At 39.1% G+C, this 21750-nt stretch overlaps 2 gene segments (V, D, J or C); both read left to right on the top strand.

Moving 5' to 3' along the window:
• The first annotated feature begins 6779 nt into the window (after positions 1–6779).
• Positions 6780–7611, top strand: LOC145512658 (T cell receptor delta variable 1-like). The segment is given in 2 exon segments: positions 6780–6900; positions 7119–7611. Coding segments are annotated over 2 exon segments (369 nt in total).
• A 9392-nt stretch (positions 7612–17003) lies between these two features.
• LOC145512647 (T cell receptor alpha variable 22-like) lies at positions 17004–18913 on the top strand. The segment is given in 3 exon segments: positions 17004–17090; positions 17307–17663; positions 18481–18913. Coding segments are annotated over 3 exon segments (453 nt in total).
• Positions 18914–21750: the final 2837 nt, after the last annotated feature.

Here is a 21750-nt window from a genome sequence, read left to right as displayed (position 1 = left end):
TGCTTGTATATTTTTGAGATTAATTGTTTGTCTGTTGCTTCGTTTGCTATTATTTTCTCCCATTCTGAAGGCTGTCTTTTCACCTTGCTTATAGTTTCCTTTGTTGTGCAAAAGCTTTTAATTTTAATTAGGTCCCATTTGTTTACTTTTGCTTTTATTTCCAATATTCTGGGAGGTGGGTCATGGAGGATCCTGCTGTGATTTATGTCAGAGAGTGTTTTGCTAATTTATTTCAAAATTAAAATCATAGATGTTTTAATAAAAATAAAACTATTACAATTCAATTTTCAATGTCCAGCTAGTGGTTAAGGTAACTAACATTGCTCTTTATGCAGCCCTAGTGTAAAGTAAATATATATAACTTTAAAGTAACCAGTACCATTTTACAGAATCCATATATATGTATTAATATGCGATATTTGTTTTTCTCTTTCTGACTTACTTCACTTTGTTTAACAGGCTCTAGTTTCATCCACCTCACTAGAACTGTCTCAAATGGCTGAGTAGTATTCCATTGTATATAGGTGCCACAACTTTTTTATGTGTTCATCTGTTGATGGACTCTATTTACAGGACAAAAATAGAGATGCAGACATAGAGAACAAACTTTGGACACAGTAGGGGAAGGAGAGGGTGGGATGAATTGAGAATAGCATTGAAACATATACATTACCATATGTAAAAGAGATAGCTAGTGGGAAGTTGCTGTATGATGCAGGGAGCTAAACATGGTGCTCTGTGACAACCCAGAGGAATGGGGGGAAGGTTCAAAGGGAGGGGATGTATGTATACTTATGGCTGATTCGCATCATCGTATGGCAGAAGCCAACATAACATTGTAAAGCAATTATCTTCCAATTAAAAATAAATAAATTAAAAAAAGTTAAAAAATACTGTTTAATACAGCAAAGTATTCCAGCCAATAGGAGCAACTTCTGATACTGTGCTGATTCATGGGCACCCTTTAGAATCACAAGTGAGAGCATAAGAGAAACAAAAGCTGGATCCTCAGCACTTCTGGGAAAAAGCATTTCATTATGGAAGAATCTATTTTACCCATACCATGTGAGAGGAAGACGGGCTATACAGTTAATTTTTGCTTTCTTTTCCCTAAAATTCCCCTACATTCCAAGTCAGAGTCTGCCTTCTCCGAAATGTTCTCAGAAAGTATCCCTTAAGTCATAAAATAACGACTTTCCTATTTCCCACTCTCATTCAGTCCCTGGCCAGCACATTCTGAGTTGGTTGCGGTGGGAGGGTGGGACGTCCTGTCAGTGTCACCTGAGCAGGATTTGTTGGGTGAGCTGATTGGCTGCAGGAGCAGGAAAGGCTTATGACACTCCCTCCCTCAGGGTTTTGTTAAGTATCTTACAGTGAAAATGTCCCAATAAGAAGAGGAAGCATCATGAAGAGGCTAGCAGGCACTGTGCTGGGGCTTTTGTGTGCCCAGGTTTGCTGTGAGTTGGGGCTGCCCCACTGGGAAACCTGAAGGAGTGAGGCGCTGCTCTATTGTTGAGGAGAGGAGCTGACAAGTCCTGCAGACGTTCTATCCTCCTCATCATCTGTGGGGTTTTGGGGGGCCACTTTCAGGGTTTTTTAGGAGTTACAGTGACCCTCTCCCGTGACTGTTTCTCTTTCCTCATCAGGTGTGCGAGGAGTGGATGTGGAGCAGAGTCCCCCAGCCCTGAGTCTCCAGGAGGGAGCCAGCTACACGCTTCTGTGTAATTTTTCCACTTCCCCACAGAGTGTGAATTGGTATCTTCAGAACCCTGGGGGCCTCCTCATACAGCTGTTTTACATTACTTCAGGGACAAAGCAGGAAGGAAGATTAAATGCCACGATAGTCCCTAAAGAACGCCGCAGCTCACTGCACATTTCCTCTTCGCAGACCACAGACTCGGGCACTTACTTCTGTGCTGTGCAGCACAGTGCTCCCCAGGCACCTGCAGCCTCTACACAAACCTGCAGCCGAGGCTCCAGCCACACCCTGCTGTATAGATGAAACATATACATACAAACACACACACACACACACACACACACCAATGTGTACATAAAAAGTCTTAATATATTTAATAAAACTGAAATTATACAGAATCTATTCTTTGACAAGATGAAAATAACACAGAAAATCAAGTGCAAAGAGATGTCTCTAGAAACTCCAAAATATTTGGGTTATATGCACTAACTTTAAAATAACTCTAGGTTAAAGAAACAATTACAATAGCTATTAGAAAATATTTTGAAAGTAAATATTGTGAGAGCACATTATATAAATATGTATGAGATGGAGCTAAAATAATACATGGAAGGAAATTTATCTTTTTAAGTACTTATATTACTAAAGAAAGATGTTGAAAAACTATTATGAAGACTCAGCAAAAGATGATAGAAAAGCAAATTAAACCCAACATAAAATGAAAGATGTAATAATAAAATATTCAATTGGTGAAATACAAATAAAACTATAGTGATAACCATGAAATACAAATTTAATTTTGTTAAAATGATTAATAAAATCGATATATCCCTAGGTATAATTATCAAGGGAAAAAAGAAAAAAGACAAATTATTAATATAAATTTAAGTAATAAAAAAGAGAACCATTCTACAGGCTCTATAATGTTATAAATGTAGTGAAAGAATATCATTAACAAGTTTATGTCACTGAGTAAATGTGTAGAAGTAGATCCACACAGGTCAGGAAAACTTATTTTCTGACAAATGCAAAGACAGTTCAATAGAGGTAACAACATAGTCTTATGAGCAAATGAGGTTGGGATGATTGTATATTCTTGGGAAATAATTGAAAATTGACCTAAATATCACTTCTTGTACAAAAAATTGTGTACAGTCTCAAAATGAGCCATACATCCAACTATAAAATGTAACATTAAATCTTTTAGGAAAAACATAAGAGAATATCTTCATGACCTAGGGTTAGACAAAAAGATTTTTGACATGACACCAAAAACACAATCCATACAACATAAGTAACTTAGATTTCATCAAAATTAAAAATGTTTGCTCTGTGAAAGACACAATTAAGAGAAGGAAAAAGATAAACCATAGAATGGCAGGAAATATTTGCAAAATACATTTTCATCAAGAAACTGTATTTAGAATACAATGAACTGTTCTAAACTCAGCAGGAAGAAACAAACAATCCAGCTGAAACCTGGACAAAAGATTCAGACACTTTACCAAAGAGCTATGTGGTAAGGAAATAAGCATATAGAGAGATGGTCAGTGTTGTTAGTAGTTAGGGAAGTGCAAGTAAACCACAAAGAAATACCACTTCACATCTATCATAAAGGCTAAGATTAAAAATACTGACAATACCAAAGTCTGGCAAAGATGCAGAGAAATTGGATCACTCATACATTGCTGGTGGGTGAATGGTCCAGTCATTCTGGAAAGCAATCCAAGAGTTTTGCATAAGCTTAAATACTCACTTACTTTACAACTCAGCAAAGCACACTCCTGGGTATTCATGCTTGAAAAATGAAAAACTTACATTCACACAAAAATCTGTACCTGAATATTCATGGCAGCTATATTTGTGGTCACCAAAAACTGGAAATCAGTCAAGTATCTTTCACTGGGTAAATGCAACTGTAATACATCTGTACAATGACATCTTATTTACAGATTTTTCTCAACTTTCAATAGAGTTGTGTCTCAATAAACCATTTTCAGTTGAGAATATCACAGGTGGAAAGTGCATTTAATATACCTAACCCAGCCTCCCTTAAAGGTGCTCAACATTTACATTAGCCTACAGATGGGAGAAATCATCTAACACAAAGTCTATTTTATAAAAAAGTGTTGAAAATCTCATGTAATTTACTGAGTACTGTACTGAAAGTGGGGCTTCCCAGGTGATGCTAGTGGTAAAGAACCTGCCTGCCAATGAAGGAAACATAAAAGATGCAGGTTCAATCCCTGGATGGGGAAGATTCCCTGGAGGAGGACATGGCAGTCCACTCCAGTATTCTTGCCTAGAGAATTCCATGGACAGAGGAGCCTGATGGGCTACAGTCCATAGTGTCACAAAGAGTTGGACATGACAGCAGTGACTTAGCACACACACACTGAAAGTGAAAACCAGAATGGTTGTGTGAGTACAGAATGAATGTAAGTATGTCAGTTGTTTACCCTCATGATTTCAGGGCTGGCCAGGAGCTCAGATCACTGCTGCCGCCCAGAATCACCAGGGAATATTATGCCACATGTTGCTAGGATGGGGAAAGATCAAATTTAAAAATTCCAAGTATGGTTTCTACTGAATGTGTATCGCTTTCTTACCACTGGCAAGTCAAAAAACCAAAATCAATATCATAAGTTGCTGACAGTCTGTAGTGACTAAAAGAAACAGACTACTGATATACATTTAGTAGCCTAGATGGGGCTTCCTAGGTGGATCAGTGTTAAAGAATCTGCCTGCAATGCAGAAAACCTGGGTTTTATCCCTGGGTTGGGAAGATGCCCTGGAGAAGGAAATGGCAACTCAGTCCAGTATTTTTGCCTGGGAAATTCCATAGACAAAGGAGCCTGGCGGGCTACAGTATATGGGGTCATAAAAGAGTCAGACAGGACTTAGCGACTAAACAAATATAGCCTCGATGGATCTCAGGATGCTATGCTGAATGAAAAAAAAGTCAATCTCAGAGGCGACATGGTGTATGATTACACTTACTGGATTATTATGATTATATACCTAGTATGATTCTACTTATACAACATTCTCAAAAGGATAAAATACAGAGATGAAAAGGAGATCAGTAGTTACTGGGGTTATAAAGAATTGCAGGGATGGGGAGGGTATGCAAAGAGGGTTTCTTTAGAGAAATGAAACAGTTCTGTGTCATGATTTTAGTGGTGGTACGAGAACCTATAAATGTGATAAAACTTCATAGAGCTTCATATCAAAACCAAAGAGCACATATAAAAACTGATGTGTAATATTATGGTCTGTATTTTGATAAAAAATTTTATCAGTATCAGTTTCCTAATATACATGTAATTATTATATTAATATATATCTATATTTTATAATATCTTGATGCTGCACAGGCTGCTGTGCTGCTGCTAAGCTCCTCTGCTTAGTTACAGATAATTGCAAGCCTGGGCATTCATTGCCTGTCAGCACTCAGAAGTGAAATGGGACAGAAGAGTAGATGTCTCAGATAAATACAAACTTTCCTTCCTGCTTCACTCATTCATGAGTTATTTTGATCTTAAATTACATGAACTGGCACTGTTTTAGAACTTGTCTGTATTTTCTTTTCTACTTGTCTATTTGCCTTTGGTTCTTTTATATTAATTCATCTATTACAGCAATGAAACCAAATGGAAGATTGACAGCTACATTCCACATGAACCTGAAACAGTGTACAAAACTTCAGTCACCAACTTCTGTGGGGTTGACAGGTACTGTTTGCAGTCTGTAGATATTAAGTTTTGTAGGAGTGCATTATAGCATTACATCAGAGAAAACTCCGGCCTGTCTATCTTAACTTTATTTTACAAAGAGAAATAATAATGAGTGACTGACAAGTGAGACTGAACACTCTGGACCAATGAGACAGAAAATGTGACATGATAATTATAGGACACGTGATGTAATAAGTGCAATTCTACATTTAGAGGTAACAGGATTGAATACCCTGATCCCCCTCAAAGTCTAATACATAGGAATCAATATCAGATTTCAAAAGAATATTTTATTCCTGTTATAATTTCATTTAAATACAAACCACTGAATAGACTCTGAAATTCAGACGGACTGATATTTTGAAAATCATTTCATGTTGAAGTAATTTTATTTATTGAAAAATCTAAGTAGAGCCCTGGAACTCAGTAAAAAAATAGAGAGAGATACATTAATTATTTTGGATAAGAATCCTTTTCACCCAGAAGGCCTAAGATCTGTGAATGTTTTAAAACAGTCACTAGATTCTGGATGGAGAAAAGTAAGTAAAGGCTAATGAGTGTTTCATAGGCTATACAAAATTATATCTTAAACAGGATGGAAAAATTATTTTACTGAATAATTACCGATGTATGTCAACTTGTTTAATCTTCAGTTTCCCTCAGTTCAAATCTTTAATATTAATTGCTTTCTTCATGCCCCTTTTCAGGGTCTGCCAAACGTAATGACCAGGGAAAAATAGGTAGACAAAGTAAAGATTTGTGATGAGCCAGACAGTAATCATATACTTAAAGCTATGGTTTTTCCAGTAGTCGTGTATGGATGTGAGAGTTAGACCATAAAGAAACTGAGCGCCAAATAATTGATGCTTTTGAACTGTGGCATTGGAGAAATCTCTTGAGAGCCCTTTGGGCTGCAAGAAGATCAAACCAGTCCCTCCTAAAGGAAATCAGTCCTGAATATTCACTGGAAGGACTGATACTGAAGCTGAAACTTCGATATTTTGACCACCTGATGCAAAAAACTGACTCATTTGAAAAGACCCCGATGCGGGGAAAGATTGTAGGTGGGAGGAGAAGGGGACGACAGAGGATGAGATGGTTGGATGGCATCATCGGCTCAATGAACATGACTTTGAGTAAACTCTGGGAGTTGGTGATGGACAGGGAGGCCTGGTGTGCTGCAGTCCATGGGGTCGCAAAGAGTTGGACAAGACTGAGCGACTGAACTGAACTGAGATTCTTCCATCTGTGCACAGACCATGTGGTTGATCTACATGACAAACCTCACTTCCTGTTTTGGGGGAGAGTCATAAGGAACCCAGGTACTATGTATATGTGCTCTCAGGCAATTAAAGACACTGAACTCTCAGCGTGAGGCAGAATTAAACACACTTGTGCTGGGGAACCCATGCCTCATGCCGCTCTCCAGCCTGCTCTGGGTGTTCCTGGCCTTCGCCTTCTCTGGTAGGGATGCTCCCAAACATGGGTGCGAGTGTTCAGGGTGAAAGGACCGCACACGGGCACGGGGTGCTTCACAGGGACGTGGGGAGGGAAGGAGGGCTGGAGAAAAGCAGGCGTCTTAGGATTTCAGTATGGTTTGTAAATATATGGGTCCAAAATTAGTGTAATTTCTACAGTATTTTGTTCACTATTTCAACTCTATTTTCTTATTTTTTCCACAGGATCTGGTGTGGCCCAGAAAGTTACTCAAGACCAGCCAGACATAACCACTCAAGTGGGGCAGTCAGTCACTCTGAACTGTCAGTATGAAGTAAGTTGGTACGTGAACTCCTACACCATTCTTTGGTACAAGCAGCTTCCCAGTGGACAGATGACTTACCTTATTCGTCAGTATTCAGAAGATGGGAATGCAAGGGACGGCCGCTACTCTGTAAACTTCCAGGAAGCAGATCATTCCATCAGCCTCACCATTTCAGCCTTACAGCTGGAAGATACTGCAAAGTACTTCTGTGCTCTCACAGACTCACAGTGCTTGAAATAGTGGGAAAAGCTGAACAAAACCCCCAGAGCTTAATAAGAGAGAGCCTCCCTGCTGCAGGACTCCAGCTGAAATGCACACCTGCAGATCCCAGCAAGAAATGGTAATCATGTGGTTGCTTCATCTGTGGTCTGGATCATAGGATTTAATTCTAAATAAAAGCTTCTTCCTTGTTATTTGCTGTCCAGAGTAATTTTCTACTGTTAATATTGTCCTCTTGAATTTTTGACTTCAAATCAATCATACAGAACATGTGTAAAGTTGTCTAAACTTGCTCCGTAAATAATTAAAAGTGACAGTTTCACTAAAATACACTCACATCACAAATCTGGGTATAGTTACTTGGAATCGTCATAAAAATTATTTCCTTAGTCCTTTGTTCTTAGTCTTGTGTCACTGAAGGTACAATCAAAGAAGCAGAACCACCAGTGGTGTGGAATAAGAAATTAACTATAAAAATTAGAACTCAGGTAATCGATGGATCTGTTGAAAGAGTGTATACAAAACTGTTATCTTCGTATCTGATGTTGAGACTGAACTCATTGTTTGTCAGCTAGAGCAATATTTGTCGAAGAAAGTTGGATATAGATCGAAGCATTGACAAACTATGACTCATTAGGACAAACTAGAACCATGAGGTAAATGGCAACCACAAAGACACACTAAGATTTGTCTATGTTTCACCTCCTTCAGTCTCACAGTAGTGGGTGACCTTAGGAGAAGTGGGTGTCATTTGGCATCATGCTACATGCATACTTGGCCCAAAACAAAGAGAAGACAAGGCAGAGGTTTGGTGGGAAGTGAAGGAGTTGTGAGTCAACAGTAAGTTGAGCTATCAGATCAGCAGCAACATGAGTGAGCAACCATAGTCCCTGGAGCCCTGTACCAACCCCCCAAACATAAAAACTATGGCTACTTCATCACAACCACCTTCCAAATGTTACACAAATTTCTTTTGTGGCCAACCCTAAGCAAGAACAATACAGGAAGCACTTTCTGGGAGAGATATTTCCAGTTAGTTAAGATAGTACAAAGCTGCTACAGTACCCTCTTTGTTAACCTGGCATCCTTCTGTACTCTTTTAATAACTTTTGAATAAAGAAAGCAAAACTATGCTTCTTGCTAATGTTCTTGTTGCTGTTAGTCACTAAGTCCTGTCTGACTTTTTGTGATCCCATGGACTGCAGCATGCCAGGCTCCTCTATCCTCCACCATCTCCCAGAGTTTGCTCAAATTCATGTCCCTTGATTTGGTAATGCTATCTAACCATCTCATCCTCTGCCGCCCCCTTCTCCTTTTGCGTTCAATCTTTCCCAGCATCAGGGTCTTTCCCAATGAGTGTCTCTTCTCATCAATTGGCCAAATTACTGGAGTTTCAGCTTCAGCATCAGTCCTTCCAATGAATATTCAGGGTTGATTTCCTTTAGGATTGACTAGCTTGATCTCCTTGCAGTCCAAGGGACTCTCAAGAGTCTTTTCCAACACCATGGTTCTTGGTTAATATAATGCAGTAATTCCTCATTCAACCCAAAAGATTCTAACCTCATCCTGCAAAGATTATAGCCAGTTCATTTATCCATTTGGGGGTGAAGTTATTTTCTTTTCTAGCTAAACCACATTCTCCCATTGAATCCTTTATCTTCACTACTGAGCTATAATAAGATAGAAGATTGGCTTATATTAACATATCTTATGTTACTACATGCAGGCAAATGGGTGAGGGGAGTTAAAATTGGTTAATATAATACATAGATATATTCATATCAAAATGAAAAACAAATTCATATAAGTATTATTGTTCTCATTCCTGCAAATGACCACATGATTATAGCTGGTATTTATAATGACCTCTTCTATTACCCATCCCATAACCTCTTTGCTCATAGCAAGCATTTCCACTCACTGCTATACTTGACTTCCTATAAAAACAATCTCCTTATTCAGAAGCAATGCTATGAGGAAAGCCATAAATTTGAATAAGGAATTCTGCAAGTCCACCACTCTGGCTTTGGCAGAAGATTGCGACTTTCACTGCAACGCATTGAAGGCAAATTCAAAAGTCTATTTAAGTGGAAACAATCTTGCCAATACCCATGGAAATTTTCCATATTATATTCTGGGACACATCATTAAGAATGATACCTAACTTAACATCAGAAGGAATAGAAGCCACCAAGGTAAAATATTTTTAAAGTGCTTAAAGAGAAAAAACAAAACTTTCAAGGTTGTATCTTATGAACATGAAAATGTATTTTTAAATTGTGTTTGTTATAAATCACTACTAAGAGTTTTGAAAGTCAGTGCACAGACTGATAAACTATATTTGCAATATGTATTTCTGAAAAAGGACTCAGATGCAGATTGTGTTAAACAGAATATGTTAAAAGTTCCTCAAATCAGTAAGAAAACAGACAATGAGAATGATAAAATCTTGGAAAGCCAATTGAGAAATGTGATACCCAATAGCTAATAAATATATAAAAACTTTAATGAAAATAAAACCTTATCTGAGGGTTCTATCTGGGTCCTCAGAGTATTCTGAGTGTGTCAATGTGGCTAGGAGAATATGACCCCAGGGAATAGGGAAAAATAATGACTGTCTCCAGGAAAATAAGTGATTAAGTGAATTTCCTAGAAGCTTCCATCATTGAACTGATGTGGAGTAAAGAACAAACAGTAATAGGTCACAGACCTGGACATTGAAGGAGATGTAGATTTTACTAGAACAGAGAAAGTTGGTATTTATTGAGCTTACTCTTTGTCAGGCACTGTGGTTTGCATTTCAGATTCATTATCTAATTTAAATATAAAAATCCTGTGAGGTAGGTTTCATTATTCCCATTTTTTTTAATCTATGGGAAATGAGCCATAACTCTCCTAACTGTGAAAAGCATCTCCAGCTTTTATTGCCAGCCAGAGTGTATCATTTTAGGGGGCTTCTTAGAAGCAAGATTTGGACTATGGAGAAGCACTTGACCCCAGAACATAGTGGCTAGATGTCTTAGTGGTGGTGACATTACTGGTTTAAACTGGAAGCTAAAGGGAACTAGGAAAAAAAATGCCAAACCATAGATTTAATGGCCCCAGGATCAGTAGATGAGGAAATCATCCACTAACCAGTTAACAGTGCTGGATGCTTTAGTAAGTTTCTTGTGTAACAGTATACTGGGAAAAACAAGGGCTACAAAGAGATTTTATTCCTTTAACGCTCTAAGCTTTTTTCTCTATCAAGACCTGTGCCCCTTGTCTTTGCCTTCTCTACTGTGATGCTTGGTTGTTGTTTAGTCACAAAGTTCTCCCTGACTCATCCTCAGTGACAGTCACCTACACACTAAGGCATCAGTGAATTCCAGCCTTTTGAGTCCTGGCTGCCTGGACTACTTGCTTGGCGTCCTGTGATAAACACTCAATTTTGCTTCACTGCAATCTGCATGAGCAAGTGGACCCAGGAAGGTTTTATATATATATCTCAACTGGTAAAGAATCCACCTGCAATGCAGGGGACACAGGAGATTTGGTTTCAATCCCTGAGTCAGGAAGATCCCCTGGAGGAGGAAATGCAACCCACTCCAGTATTCTTGCCTGCAATATCCTGTGGATAGAGGAGCCTGGCAGGCTACAGTCCATGGAGCCCCAAAAATGTCAGACATGACTTAGTGACTCAACAAATATGTATATATATATATATATATATATATATATAGTTATACATATATATATATATATAAAACTATATATATGTATATATGCTAAGTTGCTTCAGTCGTGTCCGACTCTTTGCGACCCTATGGACTATAGCATACCAGGCTCTTCTGTTCATGGGATTTCCTAGGCAAGAATACTGGAATGGGTTGCCATCTCCTTCTCTAGGGTATCTTCCTGACCCAGGAATCGAACTCGCATCTTCTGTAACTAGGTGGATTCTTTACCACTGAGCCACCTGGGAAACCCAATATATATGTGTGTGTGTGTGTGTGTGTGTGTGTGTGTGTGTAGTGCAAAAGATGAAAGTATTTCTAGAGTTCACACTATTCAAACTCTAAAATAAAAGACTAAGTTGGACTCATTTAGATTTTTTTGTCTAGATGTCAACATTTCTACCTTGCAAGCCTCTTCAGGCAATATTTATTTAATTTACCTAATGGTCAATTGGCTTGGCCTCTATTTCAAATAATTATGATGGCTTTAGATTTCAGGATTCTGTCTTATTAGTTGAAGGAATGCTCCCTGCTGTTGGAGACATATACTTCCTGGTTTGGACAAAGCCCCTCCAAAGTAGTCTCACCAGAAATAAGCTCCATAGCAAGTCAGCTTTTTGAATGGTGTGGTCTTGTCCTCACAATCTTATCCTCAAGCGGTCTGATTGCTGCAAGTGGGCTGATTACTGTGATTTGGAGGGGAAAAAAAGGAAATTGATTTGTAGTGACTTCTGTGTGTCAGGGCTTCCCAGGGGCGCTAGTGGTAAAGAACTCACCTGCCAATGCTTGAAACATATGAAATGGGGGTTCAATCCCTGGGTCAGGAAGATCTCCTGGAGGAGGGCATGGCAACCCACTGCAATATTCTTGCCCCGAGAATCCCATGGACAGTAGAGCCTGGTCGGTTACAGTCCCTGGGGTTGCAAAGAGTTGGGCACAACTAAGCAACTTTCACTACACTATACTACTGTTTATCTAGCATTCCCTTCCCAAACATATATTCATGCTTCTAAATAGGAGATGTTAATGAGGCTTTTCGGATATTCCTTTATTAACCATAGCTGCATCTCTTTTCTTGGGAATTTAGTCAGAATTTGGCCATTGAGACGCCTTCCAATACTGTTTCACTTTTCATAACAAAATTTAAGTTTGAGTAAGTGGAAGGCACTGCTCTGATTTTTAGCACCTACTCCATACTGTTTAGGTGAGACAAAATGAGGTTGTTAGATAGCATCCCTGACTCAAGGGACATGGATTTGAGCAAACTCCAGGACATAGTGGAGGACAGAGGAGACTAGTGTGCTTCAGTCCATGGGTCGCAAAGAGTCGAACATGACTTAGTGACTGAAAAACAACCATGCTGTTTCCTTTGCTTATTTCAGTTGTTCACTGGAAAGAAGATTTTGTAGTCAGGCACCTTCAGATTCTAATATCTGAGAATGTGAAGAATGAACACTCTGTAGAGAAATCAGTTTTTATGACTGACTCTGTCTTTCTGAACAGGAGTGAGCAGCCTCTTGACTGTGGAATAGTGTCCTGCCTTGCTGTGGGTTCAGGAAGGAGAGAGCCCCAACTTCACCTGCAGTTTCCCTTCCAGATCTTTCTGTGCTTTACACTGGTACAGATGGGAATGTGCAAAGGGCCCCAAGAACCTGTTTGTGATGAGTGTAAATGGGGATGAAAAGAAGCAAGGATGAGTGAGCGTCACTCTGAATACTAAGGAGGGCTACAGCTCAATGTACATCAGAGGATCCCAGCCTGAAGACTCAGCCACCTACCTCTGTGCCTCCACACAGAGCCCCTAAGCCCCCTGCACCCCATACCCAAAGCCAAACCTGCTGCTGCTCTGGGACCAGTGTTGAGGAAGAGCCATGTGTGGGAAGGAAAAGGGAAATTCAATGAGCTACACAATGTTTTCAGTAATCAGGGGGAAATGTAAACATAGATAAACAGGCATTCCAGTCACTGTAGTTCCCTCAAATAAATGGACTGTTAGTGAACACTAGGAACCTTGACTTCTACCAGTATATTGGCTATATCATTGAATAAGATCTCTAGCCTTCTCTTTTACCATGATTTAAAGTACACTAAATGATTATTCAAAGATGTCAAACAAAATAATGTGGCTCAGCTAAGGCAACATTTAAACTTCACTGTTGCTACATCCTGAGAGTAGACCTTCTGTGGTATTTCTCCACATGCATGAATGCAACATGGAGATATGCCTTCTTCTCACACAGCTGGCATGGAAATTTGCATGTTTTATACCACAACAGTCAATTATGCCTCATTAACTCATTGGAGATTTTGATTTTGGTTTAGTTCAACCTTCTGCATTTGTAAAAACCACTCGATATCTGAAAGGAGCAATGATAGGGGAAGTTCACCACTGTCTCCTAAGAAAGCTGTATGTGGGTCAAGAAGCTACAGTTAAATCAAACATAGAACAGCAGACTGGTTCAAAATTGGGATTGGAGTATGTTGGGGCTGTTATTTTCACCTTGCTTATTTAGGTCTATGCAGAGTACATTAGGCAGAACTCCAGGCTGGATGAATCACAAGCCAGAATCAAGACTGCTGGGAGAAATGTCAGTAACCTCAGATATGCAGATGACACCACCCTAATGGCAGAAAGCAAAGAGGAACTAAAGAGCCTCTTGATGAGGTTGAAAGAGCAGAGAGAAAAACCTGGCTTGAAAGTCAACATTCAAAAAATTAAAATCAAGGCATCTGGTCCCATCACTTCACGGCAAATAAGTGGTGGAAAAGTGGTAGCCGTGGCAAATTTTGTATTCTTAGGCTGCAAAATCACTGGGGATGGTGACTGCAGCCATGAAATTAAAAGACACCTTCTCCTTGGAAGATAAGCTATGACAAACCTTCATAGTGTATTAAAAAACAGAGGCATCACTTTGCTGACAAAGATCTGTATAGTCAAAGCTATGGTTTTCCCAGTAGTCATAAATGGATGTGAGAGTTGGACCCTAAAGAAGGCTGAGCACAGAACTGATCATTTTGAATTGTGGTACTGGAGAAGACTCTTGAGAGTCCTGGGACAGTGTGGAGATCAAAGCGGTCAATCCTACTGGAAATCAGCTCTGAATATTCTTTGGAAGGACTGATGCTGAAGCTGATTCTCTGATACTTTGGCCACCTGATGTGAGGAGCTAACTCATTGGAAAAGACCCTGATGCTGGGGAAAATCGAGGGCAAGAGGAGATGATGGCGACAAAGGATGAGATAGTTGGATGACACCACTGATTCAATGAACATGTGAATGAAAGTTGCTCATGTTCTACTCTTTGCAACCTCACGGACTATACAGTCCATGGAATCCTCCAGGCAAGAATACTGGAGTGAGTAGTCTTTCCCTTCTCCAGGGATCTTCCCAACCCAGGGGTTGAACCCAGGTCTCCTGCATTGCAGGCGGATTCTTTACCAGCTGAGCCACCAGGGAAGTCCAAGAATACTGGAGTGGGTAGCCTATCCCTTCTCCAGTGGATCTTCCCAACCCAGGAATCCATACAGGTCTTCTGCATTGTGGGTGGATTCTTTACCAGTTGAGCTACCAGGGAACCTGAGTTTGAGCATATTGGGAGATAACAAAGGACAGGGAAGCCTGGCATGCTGTTGTCCATGATGTCCCAAAGAGTCAGATACAACTTAGTGACTGAAAAATAATAACAGCAATTTAATATGCAAACCCAAGAAAACACTCTTATCAGCTTAGAATGGGAAGAAATTCAAGCCTAGGTAAAACAGGCAGGAAATGGGGCACGAAAGACTCAATAGGAAATTTGTTCCAATTGTTGACCTCCAGGGGGTGATGTTGCATTAACTGGAAATGTCACCTCTGATAAAAGCTCCATTTCACTTCTATGAGCTTCTGTACCTCAGTGCTCACTGAGGTGCACATTTGAATAGGCTCAACACCAGGAGCAGTGATTATCAAAGAAGCATCTCTCATTGATAGTCACTAGAACTTGCTTGCATTGGGATCCTTTGAATCTCAGATTTCCCTGTAATAGGACTCAGCACACTCTGGCACATTCCTTCCTGCTCCTCAGGGGAGCTCTTTTGCAATATGGCTCTCAGCTTCTTTCCTGTATAGCCATGCTCTCTACCACCCTTCTCCTGCTGGGAATGCTCTTCATAGGGAATCAGTAACATTATATTACATGCTCCTGCCTCTATAGAACAGAGTTCTGGTTGAAATCTGAATAGAGACACTGTCTCATTATAGGCAGGTCTGTCCTGGTCTCACTGATTCAGCATTGCTGTTGCAGGAAGAACCAAAGCCCAGTCAGTGACCTGCCTGACAGCCACATCACTGGCTCTAAGGAGCCCCTGAAGTGGAGATGCAACTATTCCTCCCTCTAGTGAACTTCCCTATCTCTTCTTGTATGTCCAGACAATAGAGTAGGAAGGAAAAAAGGTTTGCTTCATCTAGAGGTTGCCTGTAACAGGCATTCTAGGTTAAGCACATTTTCATGCAAAGTTCCAAGTGACCCACTCAGATTGCTCCTCTCCTCTTTTCTGTCTTCTAATTCAGCTTCTCTAATACCCACTTGTGTGCCCAATAATAATTATTGATTCTAACCAACCTTATTTTTCTATACTATTTCTCACAGTTCCTTTAGTAAACATTTGCTGTAATCTTGAACTGTTCATCTGATCCTCGTGTCTGCAGATCACTTCAATTTTACCTCAGTGAAAATATACAGGTCCTCATTTTCCATCCTTTTTACCTCAAAATCCATATACACAGAACCATTATTATTCATAGAGTCTGAGAAAAAGCAAAGACTTGCCTTTCATATGTTTTAAAACCCCTTATTTTTCTTTTAAAATAACCTACTAGAGGCAAAAAGCAGAATACAAATAACAATAGTTAACAGTTAAAATGTATTTTGTATAAAATAGATCACTAATGGGAAGTTGCAATATAAACAGGGTGCCCATACTGGTGCTCTGTGAGGAACTAGAGGGTTGAAGGGAGGCTCAAGAGGAAGGGTATATATATATATAAAATACTGACTGACTTTGTCGTACAGCAGAAACTGAACCAATAATGTAAAGCAATTATCCTCTAATTTAAAAAATAACGAAATAAAATTTATTTAAACCTGAAATTTTGTTTAAAATTTATTTTTAAATTATATGTTTTTTAATTCATTAATTTATCTTAATTGGAGGATAATTATTTTACAATATTGTGGTGGTTTTTGCCATACTTTGACATGAATGAGTTTCGATAAAAATAAAACTATTAATTTTAATAAAAATAAAACTATTTACAATTAGATTTCAATGCTCATCAAGTGACAAAAAATAATATCACTCTTTATGTAGGTTCAGTCTAAAATAAATATATATATTTAAAAGTAAACCTGTTTAATACTGCAAAATGTTCCAGCCAAGACTGCTATGAATACTGTGTTGATTCGTGAGCACCCTTCAGAATCACAGGTGAGTGCATAAGAAATGCCAAAGGAAAAAAAAAAGGATCCTGAGAACTCCTAGGAAATAAACTTTCATTTTGCAAGAATCTCCTGCATCCATGCCAACTAGATAATTAATTTTTGTTTTCTCTTCCCTAAAATCCTCCACAAATTCAAATCAGAATCTGCCTTCTTTGCAGTGTTCTTAGAAAATGACCCTAAAGTCCTAAAATAATGACCTTTCTATTTCTCACTCTCCTCACTTCACTGCAGCACATTCTGAATTGGTTGAGGTGGGAGGGTGGGGCTTCCTGTCACAAAGTGAGGGCCTGAGCAGAATTTGTTGGGTGAGCTGATTGGCTGCAAGAGCAAAAACATTTCCGCAAGGACTTATGACACTTACCCCCTCAGGGTTTAGTGAAGTATCTTACAGTGAAAATGTCTCAGTAAGAAGAGGAAGCATCATGAAGAGGCTAGCAGGCACTGTGCTGGGGCTTTTGTTTGCCCAGGTTTGCTGTGAGTTGGGGCTGCCCCACAGGGGCATCTGAAGGATTGAGCAGCTGCTGTATTGTTAAGGGAGGGAGAGGAACTGGCAAGTTCTGCAGACTTTCTCTCCTATTCATCATCTATGGAGTCAGCGGAGGATCGGGTGGGGAGTTGGTGGAGGCACTTTCAGGGTTTTGTAGGAGTTATGGTGACCCTTGCCTGTGACTGTTTCTCTTTTCTCATCAGGTGTGCGAGGGGTGGATGTGGAGCAGAGTCCCCCAGTCCTGAGTCTCCAGGAGGGAGCCAACTCCACGCTTCTGTGTAATTTTTCCACATTGTCACAGAGTGTGAACTGGTATCTTCAGAACCCTGGGGGCCGCCTCATCCACCTGGTTTACGTTCCTTCAGGGACAAAGCAGGAAGGAAGATTAAAGGCCACCACAGTCCCTACAGAACGCCGCAGCTCCCTGCACATTTCCTCTTCGCAGACCACAGACTCGGGCACTTACTTCTGCGTTGTGCAGCACAGTGCTCCCCAGGCACCTGCAGCCTCTACACAAACCCTCTGCGGGGCTCAGCCCCTCCTCCAGCCACAGTCACACCGTGAGGCCACCACAGGGCATTTGCAGTGCTTAGTATTTCTTACGAACAAACGCTTTTTAGCCCTACAGATTTGTGTTGGTCTTTTCCCTTCTCAGTCTATCTGCTTCTGCACTAGAACCTCTAACTTGTAACTTAAAAAGTATACATGTATATTATCATATGTGAAACAGAACACCATTCCATGTTAGATGCATGAGACAAAGGCTCAGGGCCGGGGCAATGGGATGACCCAGAGGGATGGGATGGGGAGGGAGGTGGGTGGGGGGTCCAGGAAGGGGAACACATGTAAACCCATGGCTGATTCATGTCAATGTATGGCAAAAACTATTACAATATTGTAAAGTAATTAGCCCCCAACTAAAATAAATAAATTTATAAAAAAAAAAAAACCACCTTGAACATCTAAAAAAAAAAAAAGTAGCTACTAAGAGGATAGATAGAATTAAAGTAAATATTTCCCACGGTATGCTGGATTCCAGAACAGTAAACATTGAACGCAACTAATAGAAGAGAGAAATCTCTCCAGTAAAGATATTATCCAGCTTGGTTGGGTGTCTCAAGAATGTTCAGATCTGTCTCACTGCGATGTATCCCAACAAGCAACTGCAAGCACTGGTATCCCATCCTATGAGTGCAGCAGAGTGCACATAAAATATTCGTTCAGTGTTTAATATGAGTTTGACCACTTACAAAATATCTCTTATAGTTCTGGATGCAAGAAATCTAAAACCCATTTCGCTGTCTACAGTCAAGGTCTTGGCAGGGTTGATTCCTTCCAGATTCTCTGTGGAAGAATCTGTTTCCTTTCCTTTTGTAGCTTCTGGAAGCCACTTGATTCCATGGCTCAAGACCCCTTCTTGAATCACTGCAACATCTTATTTCCACCACCATGGCTCCCTCCTCTTATGGAGTCAAATATCTTTCTGACTCTGTCCTATAAGGTATAAAGATTTCAAACAGAGAAATTTCAATTAAATAAAGCTGGCAGAAGAAGGGGAGCTCTCCTGACCTGTGGACATCACAGAGGGCAAAAGGAAGATGAAAGAAGCCTCTTCTTCCCGGGTCAGGATGCAGTCAATGGAAAGTCAAGGGCACTCTGTTTACTATAACCCTCCTAATTTCCTTGTCTTCTCTATAAAAGATTTCCTTTCCTTGTCCAGTGGGGACTTGTATGTGGCTCCTCATGATTGCAGATCTGGAACTTCAGTCCTTTGATGATATCAAATAAACTCATCTTTTCTGGAGAAATATTTGGCCATCTGTCATTTGTTCCCTGTACCTGTGATTTTGTATTTGTTCTGTTGTATTTGTTCCTTTGTTTTGATTTGTTTTTATATATCACATATAAGTAAAAACACACAGTATTTGTCTTTCTCTGTCTGACTTATTTCACTAAGTATAATACACTCCTTATCTATCTATGTTGTTCCATTTGACAAGATTACATTCTTTTTTATATTTGATTAATGTTCCATTGTGTGGTGTGTGTGAGTGCGTGCATATAGATAGATAGTTAGATGAAAGATCGGTATTTTCTCTCTCCATTCATCTATGAATGAACACTTAGTTCCAGATCTTGGTTACTTTAAAAAATTCTGCTATAAATATTGGGGTGCGGATACAATTTGGAAGAGTTTTGTTTTCTTTGGATAAATACCCAGGAGCAGAATTGCTGGATCATATGGTAGTTATATTTTTAGTGTTTTGAGAAGAATCTCCACAATGTTTTCCATAGTAGCTACTCCAATTTCCAACCCAGATGTAGGGCACTAGGGCTTCCTTTCCTCTGCATCCTCACCACACTTGTTACTTCTTTTCTTTTGATAATAGTCATTCTGATAGATGTGAGGTGACACCTCATTCTGACATAGATTTGCTCTTTTTCTGAATATTAGAGACTTTGGGCATCTTTTCATGTACCTGTTGGCTATCTCTTTGGAAAAATGGCTACTCAGGTCCTATGCCCATTTTTCAATCAGACTGTGTTTTTGATATTGAGGTATATGATGTCTTTATGTGTTTTGGATATTAACCCCTTATTGCAAATATATACTCCCATTTAGTAGTTTGCCTTTTACTTTTGTTGATGGTTTCTTTGCTGTGCATTAGATTTTAGTTTGATTAGGTTCCATTTATTTATTTTTCCTTTTGTTGCCCTTGCCTTTGAGACAGAAAAAAATGTTGCAAAGAGAAATGTCAATGAGCATACTGCCTATATTTTCTTTTTCAAGTTTTAAAAGTTTCAGGTCTTACATTTCAGTCTTTAATCCATTTTGAGTTTATATTTGTATACGTTGTGAGAAAATGTTCTAGTTTTAGTCTTTTCCTTTTAGGTGTTCAGTACTGTCAACACCACTTACTGAAGAAACTGTCTTTTCCCCATTTCAAGAAGCTGTATAAAATCATTCAGACTAATATCTCTATATGGCCACAGAGGGGCAAGGCTGCTTCAGAGACAATTAACTTTTGTCCCACATACACAGATTCTTCAACTAGCCAGAAAGTATCCTTTAAATATCTATTAAATTTTTATCTCCAACTTTGCTTCAATTTACATCTCTGAACCTTGTATGTGTATAGGTATCCATCCATCTACCTAAATAGTATCTGTGTATATTTTAGTCTAACAGTTTGAAAAATATGGCTTTGGAAATTAATATTTCTTTAAACAGCATGTTTTGTCCTTTGACATTAAGGCCATATTAGTTTTTCTAATATAAATTTATAATGTTTTCACCCAGATACCAAAACTGTAATCATACCGAGTTAATCAGGGCCAGAATTCCCTTACCCCATTCTTTACTAAAAAATCTAGTGGTGGTGTAAGTTCCAGTTCAAGCAGCTCCTCCATCAGAACTACTCTCTGACTGAGCCCAGAAGTGAGTCCGTTATCATTTTCTTGGGTCCATCATTTAGAAACACATTTCTCTTTAGTAGCTTTTATCTGAATGTACTTGTATTGGGAGTGGGTTGACTGAAGACTCTTACTTCTGTCTCTTTCTTGAATGAGACCCAAGTATGATCATTTTAGGCACTCGTAAATATATATTGAAGACATGCATCAATGAGTGACTAAATAAAAGAGAAAACACACCAAAAATTCAGCAAACAATAAAACCTCCCCTTAGAGAGCTGGAGTAGATGGGATTATATTGAGGAGTGGGAATGGTTATTATTGTCTCCTGTTGAACTGTGATGATGTTTTTCTTTGATAGTATCTGAGATGACATCAAATACAGAGATCACAAACTCTTTTTTAAAAAAATGACCTCCTTAATTTGTTTCTATACCTTGATGTGTTGACCTCAAAATCCAAACTGATTCTTCACATTTTTGTATTTTACCTGTGAGAATAAGGTGTAACTCAGTATGAGAACTACCAAAAATGTTCCATTACTGAATGATCATGGTCCCATATCTTCTGAATTCTGCAGAATTTTTCTAGCCAATCTTATCAATTTGGAGATGAAAGATTCTCCAGAACAAATTATTCCAGTGCTTCTCAATTTATTTTCTCCATGCTTATTCTTGGAAACATTTTATTTGCCTGATTTATATTTTATAAGAAGTGTAAATCAAAATTGATCTAATTATATTTCATTAATTCTTAGGATCATGTAAAGTGTGGAAACCCTGAACGATGGTGTTAAAATATAAATTCCATCAGGGCAAAAGGACTATGTATCTTTATGTTCTGCTCCATAAGCTTTGCTTGTAATGATATATTATGCCTCTTGTGTATTCTCAATAGACTTTAATTAGTGTTTGTAATAAGAAAGAAATGCCCCCTACATACTAATCTTGTGACTTCATGGGAGTCCCTCTCTTTGCCATTGTAAAATAACTCTAGTCCTATTAAAACATCAAACTGAAAAGAAAAAAATCAAACTGTCCTGATACATGATTTTTAACCTTCTAGGAGGTGTGAGGAAAAGGAAGAAGGGGATAGTGTGAGAGAAATTCTAACCTTCACTTTATCCTTGTAAGGGGGGAATTTCAGATTCCCAATGAATTTAATTTTCAGTGATTCTAAATTAGCACAGAATGAGAAATACTGCTTTTGAGAGAGAGGTTTAAGAGAAAGCAC

This window comes from Giraffa tippelskirchi, chromosome 7, assembly GCF_054371585.1.
Source record: "Giraffa tippelskirchi isolate mGirTip1 chromosome 7, T2T-mGirTip1v1.2.pri, whole genome shotgun sequence".
Classification (NCBI taxonomy): Eukaryota; Metazoa; Chordata; class Mammalia; order Artiodactyla; family Giraffidae; genus Giraffa; species Giraffa tippelskirchi.
The sequence above is the reverse complement of the archived record's forward strand: the minus strand, read 5'-3'. Positions and strand labels throughout refer to the sequence as shown.